This window comes from Sus scrofa, chromosome 4 (genome assembly GCF_054392235.1).
Source record: "Sus scrofa isolate SSC_HxYL_T2T_F1_AM1 chromosome 4, Sscrofa_HxYL_maternal_Yorkshire_Landrace_v2.0, whole genome shotgun sequence".
NCBI classification, from domain to species: Eukaryota; Metazoa; Chordata; class Mammalia; order Artiodactyla; family Suidae; genus Sus; species Sus scrofa.
In genome coordinates this window covers 129,038,207-129,065,205 of record NC_139386.1, presented here as the reverse complement: position 1 = coordinate 129,065,205, position 26,999 = coordinate 129,038,207, and the positions used below count along the sequence as shown (strand labels likewise).

Here is a 26,999-nt window from a genome sequence, read left to right as displayed (position 1 = left end):
TTCTCATGGTGGAATGAGCTCCCCCTAATGGCTGCTGCCATTGTCTGTGCCTCTTGAATGAGCTCCAGTTGCCACCTGCCTCTCTGGGAGGCTCACCAAGTTTAGAGCAGGTTATGACCTACACTTCTTTCAAATTACTGCTTATGCCTTGGGTCCTGGAATGTGTGCACGTTTGTGTGTGCCCTTTAAGTGTGGATTCGCTCAACCCTTTGGCCTTCTGAAAGTGAGCCCCACTGGCCTTCAAAGCAGAATTTTCTGAGTGCTCATCTTTCTGGAAAAGGAGCCCTGGGCTGGATATCCCAATATGGGGCTCAGATTCCTTGCACCTTGGCCAGAACATCTGCAGGGAAAGAGATGAAAGGCAAAGATTGTGTGTGTGTGTGTGTGTGTGTGTGTGTGTGTGTGTGTTTTTGCTATTTCTTGGGCCGCTCCCTCGGCATATGGAGCTTCCCAGGCTAGGGGTCAAATCAGAGCTATAGCCGCTGGCCTACGCCAGGGCCATAGCAACGCGGGATCCGAGCCGCATCTGCAACTTACACCATAGCTCACAGCAACGCAGGATTGTCAACCCACTGAGCAAGGCCAGGGACCGAACCCGCAACCTCATGGTTCCTAGTCGGATTCATTAACCACTGCGCCACGACAGGAACTCCGAAAGGCAAAGATTTTGAGATGATTCATTTGCACATAACATATCTGATCAAACCATGGATAATTTGGAAAGGGATAGCTAGAGGTATAGAAAGGGATGATATTTGAATATTTTAATATTTTGAATATTACAGATTTTTGCTCTGAGAGGGAGAACATCAAGTTGTTAGCCAATTTGGAGATTGTTATTATTATTACTATTATTTTGGTCTTTTTAGGGCTGCAACCTCGACGACATATGGAAGTTCCCAGGCTAGGGGTCAAATCAGAGTTGTAGCTGCTGGCCTACACCACAGCCATAGCAATGCTGGATCTGAGCCGCATCTGTGACCTACACCACAGCTCACAGCAATGCTGGACCCTTAACCTACTGAGCGAGGCCAGGGATCAAACCTGCCTCCTCATGGTTCCTAGTCAGGTTCTTTACCACTGTGTCATCGTGGGAACTCCAAAATTATTCTTCCTCTTTTTTTTTTTTTTGTCTCTTTAGGGCTGCACCCATGGCATATGGAGGTTCCCAGGCTAGGGGTCAAATCGGAGATTTAGCCACTGGCCTATGCCATAGCCACAGCAATGCTAGATCCGAGCTGTATCTGCGACGAACACCACACCTCACAGCAACGCTGGTTCCTTAACCCACTGAGCAAGTCCAGGGATTGAACCTGTGTCCTCATGGATTTGTTTCCACCGAGCCACAACAGGAACTCCTCCAAGATTATTCTCGAAGGCTAGGAAATGATGATTTTTCAGGCAACAGGTAGAGGGCAATATCTTTTGAAGAGTGAAAGAGGCTTGCAAGACAGTGATCTTTGTTGTGTATTAATATCATGTTTACTGCATTGCATAGCACTTTATGCCATCACCATAATCCTATTGAGGTGGATGATGGAACTTGCATTTTAAGATGGAAAAAGTTTAAAGATCCATGCTATCTTGCCCAAGGGCAAAAAACATGGTAAATGGAGAGCTGAGAATTTGAACTTAGGTTTATTTGATTCTATTCAAACAGCTGAGAGCTTGCTGTAGTGACAGGCACAGTGTTTGTTCCTTAAGAGTTCAGAGTAGAATAAGGCATAGCTTCTGTCCTCAATATTGTATAGCAGGTGAATGAGATAGTAATTTATAGAGAACCTTAGTGAGCCAGAGAAAGACTGCTTAGCCCACTCTGAGAATGTAAGGCCATTTTCTGCAGGACATAGTGCCTGCACTGCATCTTAAGGGAGGAAGAAGAGTTAATTGCAAAGAAGTGACCTGGGGAGGATGTTGTGGCCAGGGGAACCACATGTGTCAAGGCATTCAGGCATGAAATAGAATGATTTATGTTGAACCTATTTCTGTCTAGTCCTTAAAGGATGAGATTGGTGGGAACCAGCAGAAGAGCCTGAGTTGTTGTTTTCATACCTCCTTTCCTTTCTGGACAAATACTAGAGCTGGTTAAAATGTTTGTGGATAAAATGTTAGACTTTTCATTGTGGTTTTGTCTTCCTTTTCTAGGATCAGTTCGACAGTTTAGACAAGCATACACAGTGGGGAATTGACTTCTTGGAAAGATATGCCAAATTTGTTAAGGAGAGAATAGAAATTGAACAGAACTATGCGAAACAATTGAGGTAAGTTACATTTTTTTTTCCAGTCCTCAGAAATGAAGTTATATGTTCAAGTAGTTGAATATTAGATAAATGTGATATACTAGAGGTTAAAGTCTATGTTTTTAATCAGAATTAGATTGAATTAGGTAACTGGCTTGTTTTACTGACTGATGTAATTAAATCATTGCCTAGAACCACAAGGAATATTGGCTAGGTAGATCATGAGTGGCTTTCATTCCAGAAAGATACTTGAAATCATAAAGTCAGGAAATGAAATGCCAGGAAAAAGAAATACATCTGTATTAATTCCATGCTTTACAGTTTTATTCTTCAACAGCTCTTTGCCCTTGCAGTCTTTCTAAAGTATTGAAGAGTTCTCCAGTTTCTCATTTCTTCAGAGTTTCTAAGGCTTAGAAATTGAGCATGCTGAGCTGAGTTTCTTCCTGTTAAAAATTTGTTACTGGTGAAAGTGATTTGGGGCTATATTTTAGAAGATAAAAGTTTTGAAGGGAAAAATTTAATTTTGAACCAGTGAACTATATCTTAAGATTTTGTATAAGCAGAAAATCATTGTTAGACCACACCTTGACAGGTAGTTTTGCTCTAACTTACTCAATAAAATGGTGCTTGAAGTCTGAAGACTGGACAACAACATAAGGTTCTAGCTTTAGGGGTAAGGATTCTCTATGTTGGATAGTGACAGAAAAATCCAACCTACAACGGCAAACATGAGTAAAAAGTCCAGGCGTATTTTGACTCATGGGTCAGATGTGTCCAGACTGCATTTCTTGGCTCTGCCTCCCCTCGTTGCCTTCATCTTCAGGTTCCACTCAGTACCTTTCTTTCCACACCCGTAGCTCTAGATTTCACATCTTCACACCTCTGCACCCCGGGGAAGAACCATGATCTTCTCTGTTGTGCATTTGGGGGAGGAGAGCAGACAGAAAAGGAGAAAAGAAAATGAAGGGAGAAGAGGAAGAAGGGAGAGTGCAAGTTTGTATCAGCTTTTTTCCTCCAGAAATCCCACTGGAAGTCTCCCTTTGTCTTGCTGACCCTGGTCCAGTTATACACTTAGCCTGAACAGTTCACTGAAATGAGAATATTTGATTTATAGCTAAAGGTAGGGAGGGATAATTGCCCAAAAGAAATTTAACTTAGTGGGTCACAGAAGGAAGGGGGATGTTTTGAGTGATAAACCACATGTGTCTACTAGTAGTAGTGGTTTATGTCACCAGTTGATGGGGTGTAGGGATGAAATAGACTAGTATGATGAATAGATTCTTGTAGTATTTTTATAATGAAATAACATACTACTACTATGACATTTATTAAAATAGCATCATTCTAATTTCCTGATCTTCTTTGCTTCCTCTTTTTTTTTTTTTGGCTTTTTTTTTGGTTTTTTTGCTATTTCTTGGGCCGCTCCTGCGGCATATGGAGGTTCCCAGGCTAGGGGTCGAATCGGAGCTGTAGCCACCGGCTTACGCCAGAGCCACAGCAACGCGGGATCCGAGCCGCGTCTGCAACCTACACCACAGCTCACGGCAACGCCGGATCGTTAACCCACTGAGCAAGGGCAGGGACCGAACCCGCAACCTCATGGTTCCTAGTCGGATTTGTTAACCACTGCACCACGATGGGAACTCCCCTCTATTTTTTTTTTAATAAAGTATTTTCCATATGAAAATAACTGGGAACCTGCTGGTATATGAATAATAATTGTGATGGTATTTTGCCCATCCAAAACTTAAGATTTGGGAACTTTACCATTCAGGAATCTGGAAGCATTAAGGACCTCCGAAAAGTTAAAATAGCAATCAGAAAATGTTTTCATGGAGTTCCTCGGTGGTTCAGTGGTTTAAATATCTGGCGTTGTCTTTGCTGTGGCATGGGTTCAATCACTGGTCCAGGAACTTACGCATGCCACATGCTTGGCCAAAAAAATATGTATTCCTGTGTGAACAATGAACAATTTCCCTCATTTAATTTTTAATTTGGTCTCAACTCTAGCTTATTAAGTTTTCTGGTTTCTAAGTAAAAGGCCGTTGATACTCAGTCTGTAGGTATAAAAAGCAAGTTACAGAACTGAAGGTACAGCAAGATCTCCGTCTTGCTTACATGAGCTTGAGTACACACCATGTATGCAGTGTGTCTGTGTTCTGAATAGGGCTGAAAGGGTATACCCCACATTGTTTTAGAGTGGTTACCCCTGGAGAATGAGAGTGAGGGAATGAGAAGGGAAGGAACTTAACACTCTTTACTTATCCTTGTGAATTTTTAGTCTTTTCAGTGATCGGGTAATCTTTTTTTTTTTTTTTTTTTTTTTTGTCTTTTTGTTGTTGTTGTTGTTGTTGCTATTTCTTGGGCGCTCCCGCGGCATATGGAGGTTCCCAGGCTAGGGGTCGAATCAGAGCTGTAGCCACCGGCCTACGCCAGAGCCACAGCAATGCGCGATCCGAGCCGCGTCTGCAACCTACACCACAGCTCACGGCAACGCCGGATCGTTAACCCACTGAGCAAGGGCAGGGACCGAACCCGCCACCTCATGGTTCCTAGTCGGATTCGTTAACCACTGCACCACGACGGGAACTCCAAAATTAAAGGTGATCGGGTAATCTTAAGCAAAAATGGTATATTTCAAAAGAATCATATCACAAACTATAAAGTAAAATTGGGAAGTTATAAGGTAAAACTTCAGCAATCCTCAACATTTAATTGTCCAGAATAAAACTTGGGCCTCAAGCATTTCAGGATGGCCAAGGTTTTACCACAGTAGCAGGACTGATCAAATGGAGACTTGCTTGCCTTTCTGTTTTGTGATGGATAATAACCATTACAATTTCCACTTACTTGTTAAAAGAGATTTTAACAACACTTCTTTGAAGCAGGAGTGGTATTAGAACCCACAATTACATGACATGAAAAATATGATTTTATAGTGACCAATAGGTTTTATTATGCACACATGCTCTAGGTCAGTGATGGACATCTTTTTTTCTGTTCCAGCACACTAAAGAAACTCAGCACATGCTCATCCTAACAGTGGCTCTCTCTTGCAGCGATTCTCAACAAGGGCAGGATTTTTGGAAGGTGTTACGGACTCTAGAAGGAAAGAGTTGGGAGGAGGCAAGTGTAACTTGAAAACCACCAGCTCTCTTCCCTTCCTCTACACCGAGTTGCTGCTTTGGATGAATACTTAGTAAATGATTGAAATATCAGCTGCTCTTTATAGTACCTGTTTTGTCCAAAGGGAAGCGGTGTGCATTGTTTATTCCCTCTTCTTTAATGGAAAAAATTCTTTTGGTTAACTCCCTCTTGTTTTTGCTACTGAAGTGGACAATGTTTTTTCATAGTGGAGCAGCTTTTTTTTCTTCTATAGTAACTATATTCAGAATGTTAAACATTTAAATTGCAGATATATTGTAGGATTAAATTTGTGGTATATTTTTTGTAAATATATTTTTATAAATTTGTATTTGCACAGACTTAATTTGCAATAACTTTGGCAGTCCTAGTTTATTTTCTTCTCTGTCCTTTTTTCTGTTTTGATGGCTTTGGTTTAATTTTAATATTAATGTTTAAGTTTAATATTAATACTCATTTTTGGTAGTAGTTTGAGGATGAGAATAAATAGAAAATAAGGCATCTAATCATGTTTGGAGACAGTTATAAACAATTGAACCATGTCCATTTTGATGGATAATAAGTGATGACTTTGAATCACTTGGTAGAACATTTTTTTGTTCGTGGACATAAAAAGCTAATACATTTATACTATTGTATTTGTATGGCAGAAATTAAATTTTCTTCAGTTAAAAAAAAGAAGCTGTCTATAGATGATAGCTTGTATCTTTTTTTTTCCCTGTAGCAGAAATAATCAGAGCATTAAGTTCTATCATAGAAATTGCTATCTAAAATTATGTTCCCCTACTTCCACCCCAGATCATTCCTTTTTGGCTCAGATGTGACTGTGTGGTACTGCAAGAGAAATAGAGTGAATGACAGAAAGCCTAAAAACTATTCTTACCTTAACTAGAACAGAAATCTCTCCAAATTTCTTTGATCTTATTTTTATTTCTGTATCCTTGCCAACCCTGGCAACATAGCTGGTTCCTCTTGAACTAAGTGAGTATAAATTGAATGCATAAATAATTGAATGGTCTGTGTTTCAGTTTAGTTTAGAAATTAGGATCTCTAACCATATGATGAACCTTTGACCATATACTGCTTTCTCTCCATGCTAGAGTTTATGTCATGTATGTATCAGTGTGAGGAGGTGGTTCTTCTAAGAGCTCCCCGAATATTTAGGATATGTTTAGATACAGGATAATGGAAATGAAACCATTTTGTATTTTCTGTTTAATCTTTATTTGCTCATGCCTCTGTATCAGAATTTTCTGTTTTTCTGCCCCTGTTTAGTCTCAGAAGAACCTAGGGAGCCTGTCTTTGTACTGACTTGTGGAAAGTGGAGATTACTTTTATTCTTTGGTTGGTTATTGTTTTGCTCTTGACTCTTGGGCCGCCCTTGAGTTTTGATCAACTGCTTAATGTAGTAAACCCTAATAATCTCATTTAGATTATAGGCAGGAGGAACTGTTCCCTAAATCTTGGGGTTTAGATTAACTTTCTTTTTTTTTCTTGTCTTTTTGTCTTTTTTAGGGCCACACCCACAGCACATAGAGGTTCCCATGTTAGGGGTCTAATAGGGGCTGTAGCCACTGGCCTACGCCAGAGCCACAGAAACACCAGATCGGAGCTGCATCTGCGACCTACACCACAGCTCACGGCAACACCAGATCCTTAACCCCCTGATTGAGGCCAGGGATCAAACCCGAAACCTCATGGTTCCTAGTCAGATTCGTTAACCACTGAGCCACAACAGGAACTCCTTAGATTAACTTTCTTTGAATTGGATCCTTTGGAAACTCTTTCGTTATTGTGAGTCCCCTGTAGTTCTTGAGTCTGCCTGGTATGTACCTAGCTGTCTATATCCAGATGACTTATTGGCTAAATAATTTTTACGTCTTGATTCTAGAACATGATCTCCCTATAAAATGTGAAGTCCACACAGGGAAGAGATTTTTGTTTGTTCTGTGCAGTGTGTATTCCTAACTTTTAGAACAGTCCTTGTACAGAGGAAGCACTTTTCTGGGTATTTATTTAATACTGATGTAGCATTTAATGTGCTGGCACTATCCTGAGTGCTTTTGCACATACTAATACATCTCCTATTCATAAAAACCCAATGAGATCTTGGTATTATATTACATATTGGGAGATGGAGTTACAGAGAGGTGAAGAAAGAGCTAGCTGGATTCAAATCTGGCTGCAGAATCTGAGCACATGGTTCTACCTCTCAGCATGGGAGAATGACTAATTCTCTATGGAAGAAGTTTTTTTTCTGTCACCAGTACTTAAGTACCGTTGAGACATCTTTGGGTTTCTAAGGTATTTTACTATAGCCAATAATAAATTATCTGAAAACTACATAACATACTCCTTCCAACCAACACATCTGATTATAACAATTATAGAAATTCAGTTAAATATAAATTAAATCATGTACTTCATAAATTGAGGTCTAGTTGTATCTTTTCCCATAAAGATAAGGACAGGTTAAAAAAAGAGGTTAACACACTTTAGAAGTCCTTCCTTTTAAGAAAATGTATTTGTCATTAAGGAAAATTAAAAACTAACCCTTCAGAGAGCCCTGTTTATTTTTATTTCCTTAAGAGGCATTAAGAATATTTCTGGATATTTTTTAAACCTCCTTTTGAAAGTGTTAATTCCTTTAATTATGAGAATTTAGGTAAATACTTTCTATTTTGTTCTTCTCATAACCTGTTATAAATTGGAATTAGGAGTAGCGTAGTGTTACTTAAATTCTCTAATTCTTGCCTTTAATAGTCTCCCTAACTATTAGCTGTTTTCTTCTAATGATTTATCAGGAAACAGTAGCATGACAGTTGGAGAACTTTAATATAGCTAACTATATTTTCCTTAAATGTTTGATTTAGGCTTCTTGCAGTTATCGTTAGAATATTTTTGCTGTGTATTTTTTGGTTTTGTTTTTTTTAAGATTTTTTAAAGGTTTTTTTTTTTTGGTCTTTTTGCCTTTTCTAGGGCCGCTCCTGCGGCATATAGATGTTCCCAGGCAAGGGGTCTAATCAGAGCTGTTGCTGCTGGCCTAACGCCACAGCCACAGCAATGTGGGATCTGAGCCGCATCTGCGACCTACACCACAGATCACGGCAACGCCGGATCTTAACCCACTGAGCAAGGCCAGGGATCGAACCCACAACCTCATGGTTCCTAGGCAGATTTGTTAACCACTGCGCCACAACGGGAACTTCTAAAGTTTTTTTTGTTGTTGTTCTTTTAGTTTTCTAGTCCCCCCCCCCCTTTTTTTTTGTCTTTTGTGTTTTCTAGAGCTGCACCTGAGGCATATGGAGGTTCCAAGGCTAGGGGTCTACACCAGAGCCACAGCAACTCGGGATCCGAGCCACCTCTGTGACCTACACCACAGCTTGCATCAATGCCGGATCCTCAACCCACTGAGCGAGGCTAGGGTTCAAACCCACAACCTCATCGTGCCTAGTCAAATTTGTTAACTACTGAGCCACGATGGGAACTCCTTTTTTTTTCCTTTTTGACCATCAGCATTTTTCTGCTCCAATCCTTGTACTTTTTGTGTGCCATAGTACACGATTTTTGTCTAATTTATTCTGTCAAAAAAGTTGCCCCCCAACTTAATTATCCACCTTACTGCTAACCTACATTTGCAACAGCAGTTCACTTGAGAGTCATTTTCAGTTTTTATATGCTGCTGTCTCATTTAATCTTCACCAGAACTTGTTGGTCTTTGCCACTGTTACATTTCTAGGACCTTAAGAGTATTGGCCCTGTAGTAAGTATACAGCAGTGAACTTCTGTGGAATGTTTCAATCAGCGAACTCTCCCACTTTACTCATCAAGGAACTCAGGCTTATCACCTAACAAGAATCACAAAGACTATTCCTGGTTTTTATATTAAAATGTTTTCTTAGATTTTTTTTGTCTTTTTTGCCTTTTTAGGGCCATATGTTCTGTGGCATATGGAACCTCCCAGGCTAGGGGTTTAATCAGAGCTGTAGTTGCCAGCCTATGCCACAGCCGTAACACCAGATCCGAGCCGTGTCTGTGACCTACACCGCAGCTCATGGCAACGCCAGATCCTTAACCGACTGAGCGAGGCCAGGGATCGAACCCGCAACCTCATGGTTCCTAGTTGGATTCATTTCTGCTGCGCCATGATGGCAATTCTGTTTTTTTAGATTAAATGATGAAGCAGAACCTAACAAATAAAACATAAAGCTCTTAAGAATGAAAATAAGTTCAAAGCAGTTGTGTTAAACATTTTGATAGTGAGATTTCCAATGAAAAGGTTTTAAAGACCTTGTTTAAACAACTATAAAGAAATAAGATTATTAATGATACTGACTATGTGGATCACTTAATTAACCTCTTTGTGCTTTCATGATGCCTTGCATAGTTTTATTTCCGAGTTATCTCTTTGTAGCCATTTGAATTGTGTAACATGTCTAAAATGAGATAAAATGTTTGTTTCATCATCCTAGATGTTTAAAGTATAGGCAAATTGACAGATTTTGCTGCTGCTTTGAACCTAGTACTTTGTTATATAGTTGACCTTTAAGAACCTAATATTTAGAAGGAAAACAGAAACCATCAATGTGCAGAAGAAAATTTCTCTGAGAAATATAATACTTAAATCTGTGGTGGCAGTCTGCTTCTTTCTCAGTCTAAATTGAGCAAATAAATTTTCTCTTTTCGGTCTTGAACATACCTGAAAATACTCTTGTGAAAGATTTGCAGTTGCCTAGAAACCATGTTGTTATGCCTATCACATTTTAAACAGCAGTGAATTGTTGCATAAGTTCTTTGGGTAGACTATGAAGCTGATCCTGTGTAAGCATGGCCCCATTAACAGTTTTAGGACTGAGTATCCTTGACATACTCAAGATGAAGCAAAAGAAGTAACTGGCATTTTAAAGAAATTAGAACAGAAACTAACTTTACCTTCACACTTGCTGAAGTTTGGTTTTCTTCTCTTGGGTATTTCAGGCGTAAATACTTAAGTCTTATTTCTTCTTGTCATCAATCTATTTTACTATCTGCCACCAGTAGAGGTATAAAAATTGAGAGTGAAGCATGTCCTTTTAAAAAACATATACAGTATTCAGAGGTTGTCTAATAGCACTTCTCATAAGCCCTTTTTTCACATTCAACTTTTAAACATTGTAGTAATATGTACTTAGTGTCAAATTTACTCTCAATCATTTTTTTTCCTCTTAATCGTTTTTAAGTGTATATTTCAGGTCTGTTAAAAGTGTATTCATACCTCTCAGTGACCAGTCCCTAGAACCTACTCATCTTGGAAAACTGAACCTCTACCTATTAAACAGCAACTCTCCATTTTCCCTTCCTCCAGGCCCCAGTGATTCTCCTTTCTGTTTCTATGAATTGAAGCAGTAACTCTAGCTACTGCATAAGTGAAATCGTACAATATATATATATTTTTTGTGTGTGACTGGCTTATTTCACTAATTATAATGTCTTAAGGGTTTATCCATGTTGGGGCAGGTATCAGATTTCCTTCTTTTTTAAGTCAGACGGTTATTCCATTGTATGGATAATACCACCTTTTTGTATATCCATTCATCTATTGATGGACATTTCGGTTTTTCCCACCTTTTGGGTACAGTGAATAATGATGCTATGAATATGGTGTCCAGATAACCTTGTTTGAATCCCTGCTTTCAATCTTTGGGCATATACGTAGAAGAGGAATGCTAAATCTTGTGGTCATTTTGTATTTAATTTTTTGAGGACTGCCATACTGTTTTCTACAATGGCTGATCTGTTTCACATTCCTAACAGCAACGCACAAGAATTCCAATTTCTCCACATCCTTGCCAACACTGGCTGTTTCTTTATAGTAGCCATCCTAATGGGTTATGAGAGATCTCACTGTGGCTCTAGATATGCATTTCCCTAATGATTACATTTTTCCCTAGAGTTACATTGAGGCCCCCCCCCCCCCCGATGTGTCCTTGGCATGCAGAAGTTCTCAGGCCAGGGACTGAACTTAAGCTATAGCAAGTTCTTAACCTCTAGGCCACCAAGTTCTTAACCTCTAGGCCACCAGGGAACTCTGAGCATTTTTTTGTATACTTGCTGGTCACTCGTATCTCTTTGGAGAAATGTTATTCAAGTTCTGTGTTCATTTTTTAATTGGATTATTTGTCTTTATTATTGAGTTTTAAGTGTTCTCTATATGTTCTGGATTGTAATCTTTTATAAGATAGATATATGATTTACAGATCCTTTTTCCCATCCCATAGTTGCCTTTTCACTCTGTCAATTGTAGCCTTTGAAATACAAAACATTTATTTTATTTTTTATTTTTTTTTAGGGCCGCACCTGCAGCATATGAGGTTCCCATGCTAGGGGTTGAATTGGAGCTGCAACTGCCGGCCTACAACACAGCCATAGCAACTCAGGATCCAAGCCGTGCCTGCGACCTACACCACAGCTCATAGATCCTTGAACCCATTAAGTGAAGTCAGGGATCAAAACCGCATCCTCATGGATGTAAGTCAGATTCTTAACCCGCAGAGCCACAACAGAAACACCACAAAATATTTTATTATTATTTTTGGCCACGCCCACAGCATGTGTAAATCGAAGCCATGCCATAGCAGTGGCCCAAGCTGCGGCAGTGACAACACCAGATCTAACCCGCTGCGCCACAGAGAACTCTGAAGCACAAAGGTTTTAAATCTCGATGTTTATTTTTTCTTCTGTTATCTGTACTTTTGGTGTCATATCCAAGAAATCATTGCCAAATCCAGTGCTATGAAACTTTCCCCTTATTCTGAGAGTTTTATGGTTTTACCTGTTATGTTTAGATCTTGATCTATTTTGAGTTAATCTTTGTATCGGATTTAAGAGAGGGTTACAGCTTCATTCTTTGGCATGTGGGTATCTTTTACGTTTAATTTTTCTACCATAGGAGAACACACTTGTGGCTCTAAGTGATGAAAAACCAGTTTGAGCTAGTTTAATGATAAGTTTATTGAGAAATTTATTCATTTATTTACTGATATCTTTTATTGATCTGATTTTTAAATCTGAGTTCAAGAAGAGGTGAACAGTCCGGCTGCCAGAAGGCCTAGGATGCAGCTAGGTCACAGGGAAGTATCTGAAACACAGCCTGATAGCCAGAGCCGACGTTATCATCTTTGCTTCTTCCCTCCTTAGCTTGCTTCCTTCCTTCTTTGGGAGAGAGGGGGCTTTTTGTGTGTTGGCTTCATTCTTTCAGTGCAGATTGGCTTTTTTTCTCCACATGCTCACCAACTGTGCCAGTTTTATGTCTTGGAGATTCAGCTCTCATACTGGCCTCAACGCTGCATCAGGTCCACACACTTAAAAATTCCAGTAAGAGAACTCTTTGGCCCAGCTGGATTCAGTTTTCTATCTCTGATCACTTAATTGAGGCCCACAAATAGGGCTGTTTGTATTAATCTGGCAACTCCTAAGCATGTTAACTGTTAGATAAAGAGAGGACAATTAAGAAGAGGGATTCCAGTCAGTCTCAGATACTAATACTAACCTGTCAGAAGAAATAGCATTTGTGTTCCATTTTACAAACAAATATGGTATTGATCACCTTTTAAACAGTAATAGAACTCAGAGCCTGTCAAATGTTGAAAGGTTGAAAATGTATAAAGATGTTTTTTTTGCCTTAAATTTTTTTTGAGGTACCTTGTACTTCATCACTTAACTGTAAAATGTAGTTTGAATAAAACAGAATTAAAGTTTTGAGAACTTATTTAGAATATTTTATAATTTTCACTAAAATACCTAATGTAAACATGGCAAAACTAGAATGGATAAAAAGATTGAATCAGATATTTAAATATAAATTAAGTAATACATTAAGTACATTTAATATCACATATGCTTAGTATATATAGAGAAAGAATACTATAATTTTTGGAGAAGCTTATTAAATTTAGAAGCCTTCATGCTACTGAAGGAGCAGTGTTAATTCCTCTGTGTGTGATTCTAATGTAATTAGAAAACATGGGTCCCATGTGAAAACAGAGTGTCAGCTGATCTTTGACATGTGTTGTCATTTCTGTAGTATGTATTATATGTGTATAAAACTGTTTCAGTTAATTCCTGATTTTACAGCAGGCTACTCAGAACTTGTCTTACATATAAAATCTCTTGTCATAACTGGTTACTTGGAGAATCTGTGCACTCAGGAGAGAGGAAAATTTTCTTAAAAATATTAGTCTAAGGAAGCTGACATTAAGGGCAGATTTTTTTTTGAGAGAGATGAATTGCCTAAAATATTTTTATTTTAGGAGAAACCTGTGTGCTTTACATTTAAATGTTTAAGACAAGCCAGTCTGAGATTTATTCGACCTAATAAAAATTCAGAGCAAGGATTTGTGGGGCCTTAATAACCATTCATACCTTGTTGTGAATTTTTGCTGACTTTGGATTATTTTCTTAGAATGCCCAACTGAGATCCTCTTCTTTGAAGGGATAAATAATTCTTTTGGTATGCTTTTATCATTAATTTTTTTAAAAAATCACAAAAGCAGTATATGTGATCATTGTAACACATTTAAATTTGAGTCACTTCCCAGTCCCTTTCCCTAGAAGTGAGTACTATTAATAATTTGTTGTGTCGTCTTCCCAGAGCATGTTTTCCTAGAATAGAAGTTTTGATTTGGTGGAATACGAGAACATTTTGGACCACAGTGTCATTTTAGTGGCAGGGTTTTCTTCAGTGGCTCGTACATGGTTTCTGAGGGCCTTATGGGGGTTTGGGAAGAGTTGCCCATAGATGAGCAACTTTTAAATAAGAGAGGCAAAAGCAATTTTAAAAAATTGCTGAGTATTGACCCTGCATGTTCAAAGGGTAAAAGTAACATTACTTTCTTTTTCTTCCCCTTTCCTCTTGCGATGTATGTGCTCTTCCTTCCAGGAGTTAGGGTTCAAATTACTGTTGTTTATGCTGTGTTAAGACTTTTGTGTTAACCTCTGTGATAATAGTTGTAATTCTTTCAAATGTCAGAAGTCCAACTGAGATTGGTGTAAGCAAAGAACAGAATTTATTGGCTTCTGTGACTGAAAAATTCAGGGATCCAGGTACTCAAAAAAGTAAGAATTTTTCTTCTCATCTTGGTTTTGCTTTCCTCTCTGTTGGTTTAATTCCCAAATAGGCTCTTTCCGGATGGTGGCTCCAGGATTATGTCTTATTTTAACTTCAGCATCAAGAGAACATATCTTGGAGTTCCTGTTGTGGCTCAGTGGAAATGAACCTGACTAGCATCCATGAGGATGCAGGTTCAATCCCTGGCCTTGCTCAGTGGGTTAAGGATCTGGTGTTGCCGTGAGCTGTGGTGTAGTTGAGACTTGGATCTGGTGTTGCTGTGACTATGGTATAGGCCAGCGGTTACCACTCTGATTCGACCCTTAGCCTGGAAACCTCCATATACCATGGGTGCACCCTAAAAAGACCAAGAAAAAAAAAAAAGAGAGAGAGAAAACATTTCTTACCAAGAATTTCAACAGAAATTTTAGGATTGGCGTTCCCGTCCTAAAATCTGACTAGGAACCGTTAGGTTGAGGGTTCGATTCCCTGGCCTTGCTCAGTGGGTTAAGGATCCAGCATTGCCATGAGCTGTGGTGTAGGTTGCAGACTCGACTCGGATCCCCAGTTGCTGTGGCTGTGGCATAGGCCAGCAGCTACAGCTCTCATTAGACCCCTAGCCTGGGAACCTCCATATGCCGTGGGAGCGGCCCTAGAAAAGGCAAAAAGACCAAAAAAAAAAAAAAGAAAAAAAAATTTGGATTGACTTTGGCCTGAAAGATGGGCCTGAATCAAATAAGTATACTTGGGCTGTTTTATGTGGCTGGCCCACCATGACTACCTAGACATGACAGTAGAGAAGCTGTAGTTTAGGATATGCTAGGTTATACTAGCAGAGTAACTCCCAAATCTCAGGGGCTTTGCAGAGTAAAAGCTTTTTTCTTGCTCATGCAAAGTCAGGCACAAGGCTGGGGAGTAACTCTAGGGCAGTCCATACTGTTTTCGTCTTGCTCACAACCTGAAACCTCTACAGCTGTTTCAGCAGAAGCCGAAGAAGCCCAAGAAGGTTATCCATGCGCTCTAATGCTTCAGCCTGGTACTTACATTATACAAAGCTATTGTATAATACATATACACTATGTATCCAATATAACGTGGCTTATTATACAGAATTAGTCACATCGTCCTGCCCAATTGCAAATGGACTAGGAAATGTGTAAAATAACATCGGTTTTTGATGAGCAGAAATGTGCCTGTCACAAACTGTTACAGAAGAAAAAAGGGTAGTGAGTGATACAAGTAGGCATAAACAACAAATGTCTGCTATAGCCTGGAACTCTAAACAATGCTTAAAATGCTGATATAAAAACATGTTCAGAATTGGAAACTACTCGCTTTTTTGAAATGTTCTTTGCCCAAGTTTGGCTTGATTTTTTTTAAAGTAATTCATGGTTTCATGGTTGGAATTCACTGACTCTAAGTTATTTCTAGAATACAACCCATTTATAGGTTGGAGACTGTGGTTATAGCGTCATAAGTTAATCCATTACCTCATAATTGCCAGTAGCTATGGACATAATTAAACTGTAAGTGCACAAGCTAGTCCATTTGTGATGATGGACTAGTTTCTTTTAAAGTTTCTTCTGGTGCTTTTATAAAATACAGTAAAAATTTAATGCTAGAAAAAATGACATAAAAAGAGACATGAGATACAGTCCTTATTTTTTTGACTGTTAGATTCAACAGACATGAAATTACTCGTAACTTCTGTACTTAGCTTGTTATGGATAGGTAACAAAGTCTGTGCACCTTTACTGGTCCTTGGATTAGACTTTGAGGAGCATGATACAAAACACTGGCAAATGCTTTGCAAATACTGTCTACTTTAATTCTTATTACTCTATACGGTAGTGGTATTATTATTATCATTTATGGAAAACTGGGCACAGAGAGGGTGAGTAAATTGTTTAAAGCCACACATAATGCCACACAAAACCTACGCAGTCCAGTTTGACTCCAGGGTCCACATTGCTAGTCCACCTCTGATTTTGCAGAGATGAAATGAGATAGCCTTCTAGTCCGAGACTGTCAAGAATGGACATCCCTGCAGGCAAAGAAAGTTACAGATTAGAATGTAATTCTAAAAAAAGAGAAGTTTAAGGATCATGTAATGATTTTCATATAAAAGTAGAGTTGTGGAGGTATTGACCAGCTGTTCTTTTATCCTGAGTCTGCATCTGTTTACATTTTATCTTAGTATTAAAATCTCTGATTTGCAAAACAAAATGATGATATTTCTTTAAAATATGTGTCTTTTTGCCGTGACTTAGTTTCATATACTGAGTACTTTGTTTCTTTTATTCTTCCTCTTCTTTTGTTTGACAGCATAATCAGTCAAATTATTATGATTACAATCATATAAACATAGAAATAACATTTCTTTCTTCAGGTAGTAGTATTTTAAGAAAAATATAAATGATGAGCATATATTATGTTAATGGTAATTGATCATGTTTTTGTCTTATTTGTTTTATATCAAATTCTTGATTTAGTGGAATTGGAAAAGGTGAAAGATTTATACAATCTGAAGAGAAAGAGGATGATTTAGTGAAATTGGAAAGTTTTAGAATATTAGATTTTAACAACAGTATTTTTAATAAATGTTTAAAAAATCTTCTTCCTATAGAAATCTGGTTAAGAAGTACTGTCCCAAACGTTCCTCCAAAGATGAAGAGCCACGGTAAATTTTATACCTATTTATTATTACGTATTAAAAATTAAAAGAATACCTACATTTTTGTTATTTGGTAAATATTATGCTGTTAGTTTTTTAATAAATATTTTTACAAGTTTATTATAAGGAAAAATTTATGTTTATAAAAGAGGAAACTATTATTCTTATTAGGATGCTTATACTTCACTGGGGATAGTTTTCTGGAATGTTATAGATAAAGTATGGGTTCTAAGTAGTGGGGATGGGGCTTCCACTTGAATGATGTAGTTTCCAGAAGAAAAGGATATTTTTTCCAATGCTTTATTTTGTAGTTGTCAGCTTTTGATATTCTTGCTTTGATTTTTTACGGGTAGTAAGACAGCTCGGCTGGTTGGTTTAAAGGGGTAATGAAAAGGAATAAGTTGTCATGATAATTTTGGAACTCTGAATAAAAGGTTAGGAATTGCCTATGAGCTTTTTGTCATTCTTAAACAGGGGGATTCGTGAATGGTTGTAAAATGCAGTACCAGAGAGAGATGAGACTTAAAACAGATTTGTGTTTCCCTGTCGGTTGTTAGAGGATCCTCAGGTTTAGCGTTCATGGAGTTCTGGCTGAGCTCTCCTCCTTCAGCTTATGGAAGAGTGCGCCATCACTGTATTCAAGTAGATCCATACATTTTAATACAGCGATTCTCTGTTTCTCTCCTTCCCTCCACACACATATTTTTATCCTTATTTTTGCCCCTTCGTACCCCTCTTTGGTGTCAACCATAGTGGTACTTTACTTCCATTCAGGATGTGGGCAGGCTTACAGGCAGCTGTGTCCAGAGCTGATAGCCAGTTGTTCTGTAGATCACCTTCAAGATGCATTTGAGTGGTATGACTGGCAGGTTCTCTCCTCCAGAGCAAGCACATCATGTCTGCAACAGGTTCGGCTACCAAGCCTAGGAATCCAGGTTCATTCCCAAGCTCAGGCCAGTCATTTGGCAACTTAAGAGATTCCAGTATGCCAAAAGAGCCCACAGGTAGTATTCTTAATATTTTTTGACCCCCATATATCTTAATATTTTTTGACCCCCATATATCCCTTTACTTTTAAATTAAGACTGCTCGAATACAGACATGTGCAACTAGAGCTTAATGCAGGATTCTTTTCATACAAAGTTAATTTAGAGCTAGTAGCTGAGATTTAGGTTGAGTTTGTTAAAATTTGTCAAGTGCCAGGCTTAATCTATACCTCACAAAAAACATTTGTAATGAGAATAAAAATAAATTTCACCATTTTTAATGTTTTTGTCAGGTTTACTTCGTGTATAGCCTTTTTTAACATCCTTAATGAGTTAAATGACTATGCAGGACAGCGAGAAGTAGTAGCAGAAGAAATGGCGCACAGAGTTTATGGTGAATTAATGAGATATGCTCATGATCTGAAAACTGAAAGAAAAATGGTAATTCTTATGTTTTTATATAATTGTAGTATATGAAATATTTTCACAGAAATAAAGTAATTGCTTTTTAATTTTACTTTTTAAAATAATGTTCAGCATAAACTGGTTTTCTACTTAACTAAATTTCTTCTAGCTAAAATTATCTCAAGACACTCTTGCTAATTTGTGATCCTTTTGGTTTTAAGACCAATGTTTGGTCAGCTCCAGCTAGTGGGCCAAATCTAGCTTAGTGCTTGTTTTTTTCCCTTAGTTCTCATGACTTGAAAATGGATTTTACATTTATAGGTAGTTGAAAGGAAAATGGGGAAAAAAAGACTATTTCATGATATGTGAAAATGGTACAAAATTCAGCTTTTAGTGACCATAAAGTTTTATTGGAACAGACACCCACTCGTTCACTTCTGTACTGTGTGTGGCTGCTTTCGCATTGCATTAGCAGAATTGGGTATTCATAGCAGGGACCGTGTGGCTTGCAAAGCCTAAAATATTTACCTGACACTTTATAGAGAGCATTGCCAACCCCTCTTCAAGATAATCATGTACTTTTTGAGAGTTTTTTTTTAATCTATTTTAAGGGTAGTGTTTAAAGTATTTAATCTATAAAAGTGTTTTAGAGAGGTTTTGCTTTACTAATAACCTCTTCCTAGGTCTTGATAAAGTTATGTAATTAGTATCTTGGAACAAAATTACATGAAAAGCCTTTTTGGGACTTTAGACTTTAATTAATATTTAAATATATTTTAAAATTTGTTTTGTTTATGATCTTTAGCATCTTCAGGAGGGACGGAAAGCTCAGCAGTACCTTGATATGTGCTGGAAACAGATGGATAACGTAAGTTATCGTGTTTTCATGTTTAGCATAGACTAGTTTAGCCCTGGATTCTCTTACGCTTCACATCTATTTGAGTTTAATGTTTCTCAGTGTAGTATTATTCATAATTTGAAATTGGTATACATAGAGAATGGGAGGTCGTTTTGTCTGTTTTCCTTTTTTCTGTATGGTTCTATGCTAGTACCAACTCTGTAATCTTCAGATAATTGTAAACGTTTAAGAAGATTATTTTTGACTTTGCCATTGTTATTATAAAATATTGATAGAGGATGAAAGTAATAAGGAAATAGTGATAGACCTTAGAAGATAATTTGAAACTAAGAGAACCTAGATTCTAGTTCTGCCTTTTCCTTGGCACCTGATTTTTTCTTGACTTCATTTTTAGCGTATTAAAAATGAAAACAGTGGACTAGATTGTATAAAATGTTTCTTCTAGTTCATTGATTCTGTAGTAATGTGAATGTTTCCAGTACTCAGATGCTGGTTGTAGTCTATCCCACCGTAGGAAATAAAGTCATTTATAGGGTAGCATTATAAAAGCATAATAACTGCTTATCGTAGAACAACTATACATTAATTAAAAAAAAAGATAATTGGCACACACCAAAAAAAAAAAAAAATTTACTTTATAAACGTTCCAAAGGCAACTCGCTAATGTAGTTTTTCTTAAATATCCTGACATACATACAGTCTTTTGAGAACCATGATGTCTAATGGAGCGTCGTCTTTGCTTAAAACGCTCTGCCAAATGGTGCGCTGTAGTATAAGGTTACCATTCTTTCTGAACCCTCATGTTAGCAAGCAGTTTAGTCTTTGCCTGATTTTTATGGTGGACACTTTTATGCTGAAGGGAGTTTTCCATGTTAAATTAATCAGTTTGGTTTGTGTTGATTGGAAAAAGGACTTTTGAGATTAAAAGAAAGCTACTCATGCATGTACATGTACAGTTTACAGCTTTTTCCTTTCCTTTTTAAAAGCATGTGTTCGAAGCTTAGATTAAATTTCTACTATATGACTTTTGTTGATGTTAGATTCTAATCACCAGTACTGATTAAGAATTCCTAGGTATATTAATAGTCTGTTTTCATTTTTGTTTTGATTTTCTAATTGGTTTCAGCAAGACTTTTAGGGAGTGTTTACATTTATTAAAATTTAAATTGCCTTAACAGGCATCCTTAGTATCTGCCACCTAATGAGTGTGTGTGTATGTGTGTCTTTCATTTGCACAAAACAATAGACTCCTACATTCATGAGTCATTGGTCTCTTTAAAAACTGGGGTTGGCACAGATCATTCCTATTGATATAGGCTGACTTATTTGGAACAATTGGTAGTTATTAAGCAAAAGTTTTAAGGGTCATAAGAAAGAAGCATCAAAAACATTACATTAACAGTATGATGAAACAAAGGTGAGTTGCGCTCGACTCTTGTTTATCGAAGGCATCCATACTATGTTCTCAGTCTGGTACAAAAGTAAATAGGATATGAATCTTGTTTTTGTGGAGCCTGCAGTCTAGTGAGGGAGGCAGACAAATATGATTTCTGTATAATATATAGAAATGTGCGTAGGATGCCTTTCCTAGTTCCATATCTTCATGTTTAATCAAGAAAATGAAATTGTAAAATTCCTAACGTGTTTGAAATAATTGAGAGGAGATTTAAAGAACTAGGAGAGACAGATTGAATTAGTGACAGAGTATTGAATATTGAAAAAAAAATTTTTTGAGACAGCCATTAGCCCCAGGCATTTAAGATGAGGGCACAAGACAGTAGCCTACGAAGATTTTGAAGGAGCGGTCAGAGATGGAGAAGGTAGAAGCATCAGAGATGAGAGATGGTAGGTCTGTCAGACAGGTGTCTATGTAACAGAGCATATGAGTTCCTAAGAGCCAGGCTCAGAAACAGGTGGTCAGTAGCTCAGAAACATCACCAAGGCTGCTTTGTCTGTCTGTCCATGTTGCTGTCTAGACCATGTTGGCTTTTTGCCACAGGCTTGTCCCTAAGCAGCCAAGCATCACGTCCTCATTCAGCTGCATGCAGAAGCAGGAAAGAGGAAGCATTTATCGTCTGTTTCCTCTTACTGGGGAAGGACAGCTTTCCCAGGAAACCCCCAGCAGACCTCCTCGCGGCTGCCTCTGACAGAATTAGATTATTTGATCATGCCCCAGCTGTGGAGAGGCTGGCGAAGCAAGTATCATGCTGGGAGGTGGGCTCTTGTTGGAAAGAACGAGGGAGTAGAAGTGGCTACTGATGAGTCTGCGGTACAAAGGATGGAGGAGAAAGAAGAGTCTTTTCTGGAGTATATCCCTGCGTTGCATAATGACAGCTTTCAGGGAAGGAGTCGTTTTAATATTATTGTACTCAGGAGTCTTTTGTTGTTGCAAGGAAATTATTAGGTAGGTTTTTTCCCCACAAACAGTATGACACTTAATATAAAAATACTTTTGTATATGAGTTGCCTTAAATTATACCAAAATTAGTAGCTATAGCTATTCAATTTGAAAACAGCTCTGAACTGAGTTCTAGATATTTGCATGTGGAAATTTAATTTTTAATCTTCATAGGAAAGTCACATTATGTGTATTTAGGTATACTTATGCTTTGAGTATATTGTATGTATTTCATTTGATGTCTTATATAATGAAAATAGTACATTTTAAAAATTTTATAAGAACTATCTGAGCACATTTAATTGATACAAGTTACGGATGTGTCTGGTTCTAGCTCATAAGGCAAACTGAGCTAATTCAGAAACCTTTTGTCTGCAAATACCTATATATAACAGCTAAAATATTTTTTTAATTGTATTTTAAGCCCTTAGCAGAGCTACCTGAAAGAAAGGGAAATCTCTAAATGCTGGAAACTAAGGGTAAATTAAAAGCCAGAGAAGTAGGTGTATGAGCTGATACAGTGGCATTTGAAAGTGGTTTCAGAGGCTTGGGGGTGTGGTTTACTGGACCTTGCTAAAGCCTCGGGTTTAATTATCACACAGGGAGAGAGCTTAGATTTTAGCTCTGTATGTTTGGAAAGTTGGAACTGAAATCCCTGTATAATGTTGAACCTTTAAAGGATTAAACCTTTAGTGAAAGGTGGCAGGAACTCTGCCCACTGGCCAGGAGAGGCAGCAAATAAACTTGTCTGTATCTGAAGGTCAAGGAGCAGCAGGTAATCCTGTGAGAAATTTAAACCTTTTGACCTTGTAGTTTTGAGGTTTGCACTATCTGTATAGTTTTGTAATCCCCAAGACAAGAAATTGAAGTTGAAACTGGTTAAGTAAATAGAAAATGCAGGCGTCTGCTGCTTTCTTCTGAGTAATTCTCAAAATATGGGTAGCAAAGCATGTATTTTACAGGCAAGAAGTTGAAAGAGTCTCCTCTGTGGAATCTAATTAGCTCGAGAGGAAAGACTTGAAGATAGAGGTACCACAGTTTCTATAACAATGTAGAACAAAAGGCCATAATCCAATTAGCTTTTTAAATAAGGGCAAATAGTTAGGAATCCCCAGGCATTTAAAGAAAACATCTAATGTAAACACCAGAGACTAAAACTAGTATGCAGGGGAAAAAAAGCAACTTTGAAGAAACAATGACTATGAAAGGAAATGGAAATTAAAAAGCAAAAACAAATAAGCAAAATATCCCAAACTAGTATTTTCATAGGGAATAGAGAAGCTATTACATTCATGAAGTAGGAACAAGATACTAGTAAGAAGGGAACATATAAAGAACAAAAAAGAACTTGATGGATAGCTCACTAAAAAAAATGAAATTGAAGCAGTCCCTCAAAGTACAGCAAAATGACAGAGACTGAAAATATGAGAAAAAATGTAAGAGAATTAGAGGACTCATTTTCAAAATAATAAGCATGTTGAAAGAAGACATAGAAAATGGATAGGCAAAGTTTTCTCACTGAAGTATAGTTGATCTGCAGTGTTTCCTCAAGTTCTCTTGTACAGCAGTGTGACCCAGTCACACACAGTTCCCTGTGCTGTACAGTAGGGCCTCATTGCCCATCCTTTGCAGTAAGAGTTTGCTTCCAAAACCCCACACTGCTCGTCCATCCCTCTCCCTCTCCACTTCCCCTTGGGGACCACAAGTCTGTTCTCCTTGGCTATGATCTGTTTCTGCTTTGTTGATAGGCTCATCTGTGCCATATTTTAGATTCCACAAGTAAGTGATATCATGTGGTGTTTGTTTTTTCTTTCTGGCTTACCTCACTCAATATGAAAATCTCTAGTTCCATCCATGTTGCTGCAAATGGCATTACTTTATCTTTTTTATGGCTGAGTAGTATTCCATTGTGTATATGCACCACATCTTCTTAATCCATTCATCTGTTGATGGACATTTAGGTTGTTTCCATGTCTTGGCTATTGCAGATAGTGCTGCAGTGAACATATGGGTGCATGTGTCTTTTTCAGTGAGAGTTCTGTCTGGATATATACCCAGGAGTGGGATTGCTGGGTCATATGGTAGTTCTATATTTAGTTTTGTGAGGTACCTCCATACTGTTTTCCATAGTGGTTGTACCAGTTTATTCTCCCATCAACAGTGCAGGAGGATTCCCTTTTTGCCACACCCTCTTCAACATTTATTATTTGTTGACTTGTTAACAATGGCCATTCTGACTGGTGTGAGGTGGTACCTCATTGTAGTTTTGATTTGCATTTCTCTAATAATCAGTGATGTTGAGCATTTTTTCATGTGCCCGTTGGCCATCCCTGTGTCATCTTTAGAGAATTGTCTATTTAGGTCTTCTGCCCATTTTTCAGTTGGGTTGTTTGTTTTTATGTTATTGAGTTGTATGAGTTGTTTTTATATTTTGGATACTAGGCTCTTGTCTGTTGCATCATTTGCAAAGATTTTCTCCCATTCTGTGGCTTGTCTTTTTTTTTTCCTGGTTTCTTTTGCTGTGCAAAAGCTTTTGATTTTAATTAGGTGTCCCATTGGTTTATTTGTCTTTATTGTCATTATTCTAGGAAGTGGATCAAACAAGATGTTGCTGTGATTTAAGTCAAAGTGCGTTCTGCCTGTGTTTTCCTCTAGGAGTTTTGCAGTATTTGGCCTTATATTTAGGTCTTTAATAGAGAGGCAAAATTAATTTAATACAATTTTCCCAGAACAGAAAGACAAGAGTTTCCATATGGAAGGGATTTTCCAGGGGCTGAGCACAGTGGATTCACAGCAAAACCTATCTTCACGAAATTTCAGAACAGTTAGGAAAGAGAAAAAAACAAGACAGAAAATAAACACGTTTTATGCAAAAGGTCAGGGATCAGGAAGGGATCCGAAAGCCAAAAGATAGTGGAGTGGTACTCTTCTGAAGGAAGATGATTTCCTACTCAAAGTTTCATACCTAGCCAGACTTTATCAACTGAAATAGATGGAAAGGCATTCTCAGTCACGGAGACTCAAAACAATTTTATCTCCCACAAGTTTTCTTTGAGTAACCCACTCCTGAATGTGTACCAGCAAAATAAGGACATGAACCAAGAAAGGGGCAGTTTCCTGTGGAACTGGAAAATAGGAGATTCAAATCCAGGGGGAGGTGGAAGGAGTCCCCAGGAAATGGTGAAGGAAAATCCCAAAGCGACAGTTATGCAGAGGCCTAGTTTGGTAACCAGTCCCAGTTTCAACAGGTCAAAAACCTCTGGGCCCTTGATTTCATTAAGAAAATAAAATTGGTAAAATTCTGAGTGTGGTTGAATTAACTGAAGAGAGGTATAAAGAATGGGAATTCTAGGGTTGAATTAGAGAAAAGTTCATTGAAAACTAAGCAGAGTATTTAGAAAAAAGACATTAACTTCAGGATAAAAAATTATGCAGGATAGTAAATATATCACACACTCAATTGTGAATAGCTTCTGCAAAGTTATAATAATTTTTTTTTTTTTTTTTTTTTAGTTTGAGGGCCACACCTGTGGCATATGGAAGGTCCTGGGCTAGGTGTCAACTTGGAGCTGCAGCTACTGACCTACACCTCAGCCATGACAATGCTGGATCCTTAACCCACTGAGTCTGGCCAGGAATCAAACTTGCATCCTCACGGACTCTATGTTCACTATGTTGGTTTTTTTTTTTTTTTTTTTTTTTTTTTTTTTTTTTTTTTTTGGTCTTTTTGCCTTTTTTAGGGCCGCACCCTCGGCATATGGAGGTTCCCAGGCTAGGGGTTGAATCGGAGCTGTAGCCACCACAGCCACAGCAACGCCAGATCCGAGCTGCATCTGTGACCTACACCACAGCTGATGGCAACGCCAGACCCTTAACCCGCTGAGCAAGGCCAGGGATCGAACCCACAACCTCATGGTTCCTAGTTGGATTCGTTAACCATTGAGCCACGATGGGAACTCCTATGTTGGGTTCTTGACCAACTGGGCCACAATGGGAACTCCGCCAAGCCATAGTAATTTGAACTAAAATTTTCAAAATGTTGAAGGCCTGGTTCTGGGCTGATGATATTCCTGGGACACCTAGAAGAAACGAGACCAAACCGCTTTGGATGGATGTTTCCACATTCCAAGCTACATGGAGATCCCACCAAAAAATGGAAACAAGGAAAATCAATCAACCAACATACAAAAACCAACCAGAAAAGACCTGCTGAAGATGAGCTTAAAATAAAAAATTACAAACTACATAAGATTTGTTTTCTTATTGGGAAGAGATGAGATATATAATAAATACTAACTCAGTCATGCCTATGATTTTTTTTTTTCCTTCACCGCCTTGTGACATCTGATATTTAAAGAACGTGTTTTTTTGCTTTTTTCTCTTTTAACTGCACCTAAGCCATGTGGAAATTCCCAGGCCAGGGCTTGAACCTGGGCTTCAGTTCCAACTTGTGCCACAGCTGCAGCAATGCAGGATCCTTAACCTGCTGAGCCACAGGGGAACTTCTAAAGCTTTGATTGTAATAGTAAAATTTACTTTCTAGATTATAAAAATTGTACTTTTGTGTGCAATTTCAATTTTACACAGTACATAGTGGCAACATCTTAAAATTACTTTTTTTAAAAAAACCTCAAGTATGGTTGATTTATAATGTGTTAGTTTCAGGTTTATAGCACAGTGATTCAGTTATATATATTTTTTCATATTATTTTCCATTATAAGTTATTACAAGGTATTGATTATAGAGCCTTGTGCTATAAGTACATCCCTTGTTGTTTATCTATTGTTTGTATAGTAATTTGTGTCTCTTACTCCCAAACTCCTAATTTATCCCTCCCCCCTTCCTTTGGTGACCATAAGTTTGTTTTTTGTTTGTGAGTCTGCTTCTATTTTGTATATAGATTCATTTGTATTATTTTTTAGATTTTACATATAAGTGAAATCATATAATAACTATCCGACTTACTCTGCTTAATATAATATTCTCTTAAGCCCATCCATGTGGCTGCATATGGTAACATTTCACTCTTTTTCATGGCTAAGTAATACTCCATTGTATGTGTGTGCACACACACACACATCACATCTTAAACTAGGTGTCTGTTGATGGGCGCTTGGATTGTTTGCATGTCTTAGCTATTGTAAATGGTGCTGCTTTGAACATTGGGGTGCGTGTATCTATTCAAATTAGAGTTTTCATCTTTTCTG

General features: G+C 37.9%; 1 protein-coding gene and 1 long non-coding RNA gene across 5 annotated transcripts in view; both read left to right on the top strand.

The window, feature by feature from the left end:
• FNBP1L (formin binding protein 1 like) overlaps positions 1-26,999 on the top strand; it is a 105,059-nt gene that overhangs the window by 46,719 nt on the left and 31,341 nt on the right. For all 4 annotated transcript variants that reach the window (XM_021090187.2, XM_001928546.7, XM_005663662.4 and 1 more), the window contains exons 2-5: positions 2,146-2,261; positions 17,096-17,149; positions 18,423-18,570; positions 19,340-19,402. In XM_021090187.2, the coding sequence (XP_020945846.1) occupies positions 2,146-2,261; positions 17,096-17,149; positions 18,423-18,570; positions 19,340-19,402 (381 nt within the window). The remainder of the gene's footprint in view (positions 1-2,145; positions 2,262-17,095; positions 17,150-18,422; positions 18,571-19,339; positions 19,403-26,999) is intronic.
• On the top strand, positions 3,612-8,421 carry LOC146404257 (uncharacterized). The gene is made up of 2 exons (XR_014844769.1): positions 3,612-4,529; positions 4,844-8,421. It is a non-coding gene; the product is annotated as an uncharacterized LOC146404257 (long non-coding RNA).